Source organism: Silurus meridionalis, chromosome 26 (genome assembly GCF_014805685.1).
Source record: "Silurus meridionalis isolate SWU-2019-XX chromosome 26, ASM1480568v1, whole genome shotgun sequence".
Lineage (NCBI taxonomy): Eukaryota > Metazoa > Chordata > Actinopteri > Siluriformes > Siluridae > Silurus > Silurus meridionalis.
Window position 1 is genome coordinate 12,371,911 of NC_060909.1, and position 10,082 is coordinate 12,381,992.

Genomic DNA, 10,082 nt, shown 5'->3' on the forward strand with positions numbered 1-10,082 from the left:
TCGCGAGATGAGCATCTGACTAGGTAGTAAACACAGGTAGTGAACACAGATGTTCGTTGTAAGAAAACAGAACATAATCTTCTCCTATGTGCTTTTCGTGCTGTACCCAGGCTCAGCATTAAACAACATTGTTATTTTAAAGCCAACTAAGACATAGGTATGTGTAAGGAGGAACAGAATATACACGTGAAAAACAGAAACATGTTCGGTGACCTTCAACTACTCCTGCCTAATCAAGCTGTGGAGTAACATTTTAGCAACATAAATCTTGGTACAATTAGTTCATTCTCAGGCACATGCAAGCGCATATAAAATACATTCTCACAATCCCCTCTTTTATACTTAATAATAAATGATTTAAGTATAATCAGGTTCCTAAACTTGTTGTCATGTGGATGTGCTTGACGGGTAACCCTGTCCCAAGCATGGACAGTAGTATTAGTAAGAGCGGCCATACTGGTCACTGGCCGTGTCTTTGTCCAGCAGAGGTTGTTGTTCCCCACCTAGCTTCTTCCGACACGTCCAGCGGTGTGGTTTGTGTTCTATAAGCCTGCACCAGAGTGTCTGCGGTTCGACGTTGGTGTCCAGGGCGAGATTTTACCCTCAGTCTGTGGAGGAACAAGGTCTACGGATGGTCTCTAATGGTTACTAGGGCATACAAAAGAACATAGTCAAATACAAATTGTTACAACTTCATTTTAATTGGGAGCGTGCTTCACTCGTCCAGCGTGGATCCACTGTGGAAAAAGATCAGTTAGCACAGCCGTGCGTGTTACAGCAATTACGTCTGCAGGGGCACTGTAGGGGGTTTCACCCAGTGGTGTCCCCATTTTGTCCAATTTCTTTACCAAAACCCGATCCCCTACCTTAAAGGGATGAGTGTTTTCTGTCGGAATTTGTGTTTTTTTCTCACTTACCCGTGTCCAATAGTCATCCAATGTTTGTAGCAACCCTGCAGCGTATTCGCTGAGATGCACATCTAGATCCCCTGTACCCAAAGCCTGTTTTCCTCGACGCCATGGAAGGGGAAAAGGTCGTCCCAACACTAATTCATACGGTGACAAATGGTCGAGAGCCACTTGAGTTGTCATGCGCATATCTGCTAAAACCAGCGGAAGGGCATGAAGCCAATTCTTCGAGCCTGATGCGTGCATGGCTTTTCGAATTTTGTCCTTGATTGTGCGGTTGGCTCGTTCTACAATACCTGATGATTGCGGGTGGTATGGAATATGGAAATGCCAATTGATTTTTAACTCTTGACACAAAAGCTGGGTGACCTTGGAGGTAAATGGGGTTCCCTTGTCAGAATCAATTCCTACAGGGATACCATATCTTGGAATTATTTCCGTAGTTAACTTCTGAACCACTATTCTAGCGTTCTCTTTGCTGCAGGGGAAAGCTTCGACCCACCGGGAAAATTTGTCCACCATTACCAAAAGATATCTGAAAGGGCCTTGTCTGGGCATGTGTGTGAAATCAATCTGCCATTCCTGAAACGGTGTTTCAGGGGTGGGAAGATGTTGATGTATGGCACCTGGTTTGGAGATGTTGTTTTGCGCGCATGTTAAGCATCTGTTTAGTATGTTGTTTACATCTGTGTATAAGTGATCTATACAGAAATTTTCAGTTAGGTCATGTAATACCCCTCTTCGTCCGCGATGAGTGGGACCATGAAATTCGCGGACGAGAAAAGGCGTACAATGACGTGGAAGGCAAAGACGACCCTGACCATCGACCAAAATTGTGGAACCGGTACAACCCTGATTTGCCCAGAAGGCGCGATCAGCATCAGTAGCTGAGGCCTGTAGGGAAGGTAAATCCATGTCAGGTAAAACAGCACTGATCATGGTATTAACAGACACCATTGCTGGAGATAAGTCTGGCGGCAGCGGACGTGAGGCTGCAGCTTGTTTGGCCATGCGATCGGCGAGGCTGTTACCTCTGACCTCGTCCGTGTCACCAGAACAGTGAGCCCTGGTTTTAACAATAGCCAAAGAACGTGGCAGGTGACAGGCAGTTATTAGATCCTGTACCAGTGACGCATGGGAAATGGGCTTACCATCGGCGGCAGTGAAGCCACGAGATTGCCAAATCCTACCGAAATCATGAGCAACCCCAAAAGCATAGCGTGAGTCTGTGTAGATAGTGACATCAGTGTCAGCAGACAGGACACAGGCGCGTGTAAGGGCGTATAGCTCAGCAGCCTGCGCAGAAGAAAAGGGAAGAGAGAAAGATTCCAGAACATTGTTAGGCAATTGGCAGACAGAGTAACCACATAGATATACACCATCACTAGGTTTGGAACAGGAACCATCAACAAACAAAGCTTGTCCTGTCTGTAGGGGAACAGAGGAGAGATCTGGTCTGATACTGGTGTCATTAACAATGGCAGTCAGACAATCGTGGTCAGGTTGCCCGCAGTCATCCTGTGAATTCAATAAACGCTGTAAGGCATGAGCTACAGTGTCATGAGAAGAGGTAGGGCGAATGGACAGGTTTTCAGTAGCTAATAGAACAGTTTCATACCCTGAACGACGCTGTGAAGACATGTGTTGTGTATTGAGATTACGTAATATCTGTGTTACCTGATGTGAGGTGTGCAGAATCAGGGGATGGGACAAAACGATCTTCTCAGCATCAGTTACCATCAGCGCACAGGAGGCAACGGCACGAAGACAGGCAGGCAATCCCTGAGCCACAGAGTCTAGAGATTTGGAAAGAACGCACAAGGTCGCATGCCCCCATGCTCCTGAGCCAGAACACCGGACGCTGTTCCGGGTTGAGTTGCCACATACAGGTGAAATGGGAGGCTGTAATTGGGCAGTCCCAGCGTCGGAGCCGTGCACAGGGCACGTTTCAGGGCCCGAAAGCAGTCAGCATTTCTGAAGTCCATGTCAGCGGTGTAGTAGAAGGATCAGAATGTCTCACAGCAGTTCGCAGACACTTATCGTACAGAGAGCAGTCTGGAATCCACTGACGGCAGTAGTTGATGAGGCCTAGGAAAGCCTGTAGTGCCTGTTTAGTCTCAGGCTGTGTAGTGTCCATGATGACTTTGATTCGCTCAACAGTCAATTTTCTTGAGCCCTGTGACAGTTCATAGCCCAAATATCGGACAGTGTTCTGACAGAACTGCAGTTTTGTCTTGGAAACTTTGAAACCCTTTGTAGCAAGGTGTTCCAGAAGAGCTATGGTGGCAGCCTGACAGGTGTCATAGTCAGTGCCAGTTACCAGGAGATCGTCAGCGTATTGTAGGACAACAGAATCAGGGGGTAGACAGAGGCTTGACAAGGCGTTCTTGACCGTAGTCGCGAAGACCGCGGGAGAATCAATGTATCCCTGTGGCAACCTGGTCCATGTGTACTGCCGCCCCCTGTGCGTGAAGGCAAAGAGTGGCTGAGTCTCTTTTCCTACTGGAACACTAAAGAAAGCAGAACAAAGGTCAATCACAGAGAACACAGTGTGTGTGCACGGTATTGAGGCTATGATGGAAGAAACATCAGGGACTATTGGTGCAACTGGAATGATTAACTCATTGATTTTTCGCAAATCCTGTGTGAATCTCCAAGAACCGTCTGGTTTTGGCACTGGATTAACCGGTGTGTTGTAAGGACTGACGCACGGGGTGACCACTCCCTGTTGTAAAAAAGAATTCAAAATAGAGTCAATGCCGTTAGTTTTTTCAGGAGATAAAGGATACTGTTTAACAAACACAGGTGTCAAATGTTTTACCCTGGCCTCGTATGGAGGACAGGAGACAAGACCCACCTCATCTTTGTGCTCAGCCCACAGAGAGGAGTCAACAGATAACAAAACGGGAGCAAGGACGCTAGTAGTGCTCGCAGCTGCAAGGTCATGTGGAAGAATCGACTGGGAGAGAGCATATATTTCAGGTGCACATTGTTCTGCAGTTTGAACGGTCATGTTAGAACCATTAAAAACAATAGAAAGCCCCAGGAGACCCATCAAATCTCGGCCTAAAAGGTTAAAAGGACAGTCAGGCATATACACGAAAGAATGTGTGAAAGACAGAGAAGGATCAGAAGGACAGGAAACAGCTAAAGGTGTGGTGAAAGAGGAAGTGAAAGGGACCCCATCAATTCCCACAGAGTTAGCTGACCGTGTTGATAAAGGCCCTTCATAGTTCCTCCCACAGAGGACAATGTGGCTCCTGTGTCTAACAGAAAAAGATATGAGATTTCTGCTACTGTTAAAGTTACCACAGGTAGTTCTCCATTGTTCGGGGAGGTGAAGGAGAGATGCAACATAGAAACGGCCGGGGTCTCATGACTCTGTAGGCAGCCCTATTGTGGTCCAGGCTGCATGGGCTGATCAGTCAGGGGGCAACTGCACTCCCTGTTTTGCTCATCCCACTGCTTCTTTCTACACTCCCTTCTCCAATGTCCTTCCTTTCCACAATAATGACACTTCCCTGTTTTACGATCATTCATCCTCTCCTCTACCTCTTCCTCCCCACCTCTGGGGGTAGGCCGCTGCAACTGACAAACATGCTTGGTTCTTCTTAACGTCCAATAAACCATCCCTTCTAAAGTTCTAACCTTTTCTCCAGCAGCCCGGACAGTCAAGTTGTTTCTATCACTCCAATGATGTTTCAGAGCATCCTGTATTTCAGGGCGACAGTTGGACAAAAAAGTGGACAGAAATAAAGGGTTAGAATCGGTTTGTACCAGATCGAGACCACCTAAGTGTTGCCACACCTGGCTGAATCTGTTAAAGAAGCCAGATGCTGGTTCGTTTTTCTTGCTTACAGTTAGTGACCTGAGATAAATCACGATTTGCTTGTTTAATAGACAACAAGTATTTAGTTAGTTGGTCTTTTAACATGGTCAGGGCTCTTGGGTTATCTTTCCAGAACAAGGTTGACTTTACTTTAGTTGATTTTTTCTTTGCGCCGCGCGCTTCCTCATCCCCTCCACCTTCTGTCTTAGTTTTTACCTCAGTAACAACTTCATCATTTTCATGACTCAACACAGGGACATGTTGAACCAGCATCTCCTCATTATAGCTATCTCCTAATTTATTCTGCAAGATAAACCTATAATCTGCACCAGTCAACTGGCAATTTCGTGAGCTTTTGATCAACATATCAACAAAAGGCAGAGGCTTATCTGGCGATGGCAAAAGGCCAATAATGTCCTTCAAGGCTGAAGGTGAGGGCGGAGTAACCTGTACTCCAGAAGGTTTAGCTACCCACACACATGCTGCATTCCATGGTGGGGGATCAGGGAGTGTCCCATATCTTTTTCATGTCATACCACCGTCCATAGGACTCTTCCATGTAAGAGTTTTCCCATTGAGGATCACCAATACCTTCATAAATCATGCGATAAGCGGAGGCTAAATAACCAGGATCAAATGTACCTTCACGAGGGTACGGTGGAATCTGAGGAGTTACCTCAGTCCATCCAGCTAAATTGTCAAGATAAGGAGTAACATAGTATGTTAAACCACAACGTTGCATCCAAAACGAAGGCGTTTCTTCGGGCTCAGGCTTAGGGTAAGAGTTTCCCATCTTAAAATTACTCTATAATCAGTGGGCAAGCAGAGAGCACAAGAACCACAACTCGTAACTTTATGTCAGCGCGCTTCTGCTCAGTCCCTAATGACTGAGGTTTTCCTTCCCAAGGGGGCTATACAAGAATCTCCAATTCTTATAACTGCTCAACACTACAAACGCGTTAAGGTTTACCTTCCCCCCTGGGAGATAACAAGTTCAGATACTATCAACCAGGTAGTCAACCAGACATGTCTTACCTGATCGAGAGTATCACGTCGGGGTCACCAGATTGTTAGGAAGATTTTCCCCTCAGGTCCTTATGCTCTCTCTTTGCCACACTGTAGAGGCGCCTCAGAACAATGAAAGAACAACCCACACGAATCAAATCACGTCTGGTTTATTCAAGATCACTGTTCAAAAAAAATGTATCAGAACAAAGTATTTATACACACAGCTTTGCAACAAAGGCGCCACGGAGGCGGGGTTATTGCGCAATGGGAGGAGTCAACGTCCTTCTCGCGAGATGAGCATCTGACTAGGTAGTAAACACAGGTAGTGAACACAGATGTTCGTTGTAAGAAAACAGAACATAATCTTCTCCTATGTGCTTTTCGTGCTGTACCCAGGCTCAGCATTAAACAACATTGTTATTTTAAAGCCAACTAAAACATAGGTATGTGTAAGGAGGAACAGAATATACACGTAGAAAAACAGGAACATGTTCGGTGACCTTCAACTACTCCTGCCTAATCAAGCTGGGGAGTAACATTTTAGCAAAATAAATCTTGGTACAATTAGTTCATTCTCAGGCACATGCAAGCGCATATAAAATACATTCTCACACCCAGGAAGCGTTGACATTTCCTTGGTGGTGCTCGGATAGGGCCAGTCCCCTACTGCCTTACCTTAACCATATGGATTTCCAATGGGCTAATCACATAACCCAGGAACTGCACCTCTGATTAGTGCAACTTACACTTTTGGAGGTTGAGGTAGAATTGATGGTTCCTTAGTCGTTCCAAGACTTGGCTAACGTGAGCGACATGTTCCTGTGGGTCTCAGAAGAAGACAAAGATGTCATCAATGTAGACAATCATGAATTGGTGGAGGAACGGTCTGAACACCTCATTCGTAAAAGTCTGGAACACCGCAGGGAAGATAGACAGGCCGTACAGCATGACGCAGTATTCGTATTGTCCAGAGGGGGTGATGAAGGATGTCTTCCACTCGTCCCCCTATCGGATGCACACCAAATTGTAGGCACTGTGTAGATCCATTTTTGTAAAGATCCGGGCGCCTCGTTAGGTCATCCAGGGCGGCTGGGACCAGAGGGAGCGGATAATCTGAGCATTTAGATTCCCTCCCTCCCTTCTTCTCCAAGAAGGTGGTGCGGGGGCAGGCAGGTTGCTGCCTGTTAACTAAACACGTCTGTGAAGGATTTGTACTCTGAAGGAATCTCCACTTTTGGTGAGCTGGTGGACCCCTCTACAAGTGTGGCTGCCAGGGGGATCGGATTTGGGAGCAGACTGGGTAGGCGCCTTAGACACTGCTCCCTGCACAGGATGACCACCGGAGCACAGTATTTCACCCAGCCACGCCATAAATGTTTCCCCTGGATGGTTTGGATGGCCAGCTCCTGTGTCCCTCTCTCCTGGCACAGCTGGAACTGGTCTAGGCAGTCTTGGGAGATGAAGTTACCCGCGGAGTAACTAACTAGGGCAGGGACCAAGATGGAGAGCATGGGGGTTACTAGAGTGACTGAGAGCTTAGAGAGATGGGTGATGTCAGAGGTGAAGTCAACCGTATTCACCGCGGGGCATGGGGGGTTTGGCTGGACACTGTAAAATGAAGTGGCTGAGATGTTCACAATACAGGAACACTCCGGCTGCGAGGCGACGCTCTCTCTCCTTCCTCAACAGCCGATGAGCTCCGGAGCGGGAAAAATGGTGTGAGGAGGAGCAGGTTCTGGCTCTGGAGACCGCCAGCCGCTGGGAGATGTGGATGGCCTGCTGAATAAAAGCCTCCAACCCCAGTACTTCGCCATAAATGGCTATCTGCAATTAAATGTCCAGGTTTAACCCATGGCGAGGAGCGTGGTTTTGTTACAGCCACTGGTGGAAGCTAAGGTGCGGAAGTGGAGTCTGTAATCCGTCAGGTGAGAAGTTCCCTGGCGCAGATTAAACAGCGGGCCGCTGTTGTGAGGGCCCCAGTGGCAGTGCAGAATACCTTTGTGAGGTAGCTCATGAAAAGTGTGTAGGATGTGGTTATGGCGCCATTGGCACTCCATATTGCCCTCGCCCAGGCCAACACCTTCCCAGTGTGCAAAGAAATGAGAAACGCCACCTTAGATCGATCGGAGGGGAACTTGTGAGGCTGCATCTCAATATAGATATTTACTTGCAGGAAAATGAAGCCGGGAGAGCCATCAGGCTGCTGGAGGTGGGTTGCGGAGTCCGACTAGTGGCGGCCAGCACAAAAGCCTCCTGGAGCACAGCGGTGAGCTCCTCAATGGTACAGTATCGGTCCGTTCTTCTGTCACGCGGGGATCGAGAGACAGAAACGAGAGTAACGCTTAAGAGGTTTAATAGTCTTTGGGAAACAAACAACAGCTAGGAAGCAAAATGGAGAACGGCCCATTAGTGAGTATGAACTTATAAACTTAACTTATAAAACTTATTCATGTGAAAACATGTTAGAAATGAAGTGTAAAATACAATAATTAGACAATATAAAAGCATGCTGTATATGTGTAATATGTCATGTGTAAAATGCTCCGATAGAGTTTTGCCTTCTGAATCACTTCCAGAAGATTTTGAATTATTAATTTTAGCCACAACAAATGAAAGAACTGACTAAGTTGTATACAATGTCTCTATTCCATTCTTTTACAGTTCTATCTTTTATCAGTTCTATTTTTTTTTGTATCCGTTTTAGAACAATTGCCTCTATGAAGTTTTGTTTGTGTGGCTAATTGTAAAATGCTGTAAACATGTTATAGGGTAATTGCCTGTTTATCAGTCTATGTACATTAGTGTGAACATTTTGGTAAATATGGTGGGTTTTTTGTTTAGTTTGGCTATGAAAACATTTTCACACAAATTCAATAACCATCAATGAATTCAACAATGTAGACATTCGTTTAACAAATAAGAAATGTTGAGCAATCACATTTTTGTCTTGCCTATCTTTACTTCTGAGTGACTCTGCTTCTGAGCTTGTTTTTGCCCAGTCATGTTACTGACCTGTTGCCAATTAACCTAATTAGTTGCAAAATGCTCCTCCAGTTGTTTCTTTTTAGTAACACTTACCTTTCCAACCTTTTGTTGTCTTGTCCTAAGTTTTTTAAGCCATTACAGCCACAAAATTCTAAATGGATTTTTTTTCTTTTAAAATGCTGTATTTCTTCAATTAAAATTGTTCTATAAAGTTCTATTGTGAACAAAATATGGGTTCATTAAATTTTCATATTGCATTCTGCTTCAATAGATTTTTTATAATGTGTCCTAATTTATTTTTTTAACTGGTATTGTAACAAGGTTCCCTGGTGGTCTAGTGGTTAGGATGCGGCACTCTCACCACTGCGGCCCGGGTTCGATCCCCGGTCAGGGAACCAACCCCAGCCATTAGTGTTGCACAAGCCTTAGTGCCGGTCCCAAGCCCGGATAAATGGGGAGGGTTGCGTTAGGAAGGGCATCTAGCGTAAAACATGTGCCAAATCAAACATGCGGGTGGTCCGCTGTGGTGACCCCCAATGGGAGAAGCTAAAACAAAGTTAATTGGTATTGTAACGAACTGTGAATTGGATTAATGCATGTGACATGCATATACTGTCAAATATTATTCATATTGCAGGAAAGTAAAGTCAAATCAGTTCAAGTCTCAGATTTTCTGTGTTGTGTTTATGTATTTTATGTCTGCTCTAGGTCAAGCTTGCATTTTTGAAGGATGCATTTTGTATTAAAGTGTTTCGACTACACCGTGATTGACCTGCCTCGGCTGCTAATGCAGTGTAAAGCTAATTTTCACTTACCGTGTTAGAGGGGAACGGAGTGGTAAGAAGTGGGGAAGGGGAGGATGCTGCTTTATGGTGTGTGCCGGCTCCATTTTGCTGGCCCTTATTACGAAAACATTAAATAGTTAAGGTGAACTTATTTAAACTTTTACAAACTAATCCTCATGGCGGGAATCAATTCAAGCGATTGATGGAGCATTCCTCTTTGGCTAAGTGCACTTTCTTGGAGTGCATTCAACTGGATCTTGATTAACAATTGTAATCAATCCAGACACCACACTTCTACACACACACACACACACACACACAGTGTCCAACTCCCTGTGATTCTATGGCTGTAGATGTTAGTATAAATCCATTGTAGGACTTTTTTCTCTCTCTGGTTATGATCTCTATGTTAAAAAGTGAAGGGAACAAGCACACACACTGCTGTCCCCTTGAACTTCACTTGGTTAGTTAAGTTGTACTTGTGGAAAATGCTAAACCTTTTTAGCAGGTTAAGGATTTATACAGGAATCATTATATTTATTAATTTATAAAGCAGATCTTTTAAGG

General features: G+C 45.2%; 1 protein-coding gene across 4 annotated transcripts; it reads right to left on the minus strand.

Annotated features, from left to right (window-relative positions):
- Positions 1–408: 408 nt before the first annotated feature.
- LOC124380119 (transposon Tf2-1 polyprotein) lies at positions 409–2,714 on the minus strand. 4 transcript variants are annotated; one of them, XM_046840885.1, is made up of 3 exons: positions 2,586–2,714; positions 2,060–2,204; positions 419–625 (listed from the first exon to the last, which is right to left on the minus strand). In XM_046840885.1, the coding sequence occupies exons 1-3, from the start codon at positions 2,646–2,648 to the stop codon at positions 543–545; spliced, it is 291 nt and encodes a 96-aa protein (XP_046696841.1). In that variant the 5' UTR covers positions 2,649–2,714; the 3' UTR covers positions 419–542. The 4 variants fall into 4 exon arrangements, 2 of the variants coding, with proteins under 2 accessions (XP_046696841.1, XP_046696840.1); XR_006924610.1 differs by lacking the exon at positions 2,060–2,204 and having other exon boundaries at positions 409–648; XR_006924609.1 differs by lacking the exon at positions 2,586–2,714 and having other exon boundaries at positions 409–608; positions 2,060–2,411.
- Between the last annotated feature and the right edge of the window lie 7,368 nt (positions 2,715–10,082).

Excerpts from the sequence above, each read along its gene's own strand:
- LOC124380119 (XM_046840884.1), bottom strand. The coding sequence starts at position 2,648 with ATGGTAACTGATGCTGAGAAGATCGTTTTGTCCCATCCCCTGATTCTG. Across the intron at positions 2,205-2,585 it reads TTCTGCACACCTCACATCAG|GCTGCTGAGCTATACGCCCT; the intron begins GTAACACAGATA and ends TCTTCTGCGCAG.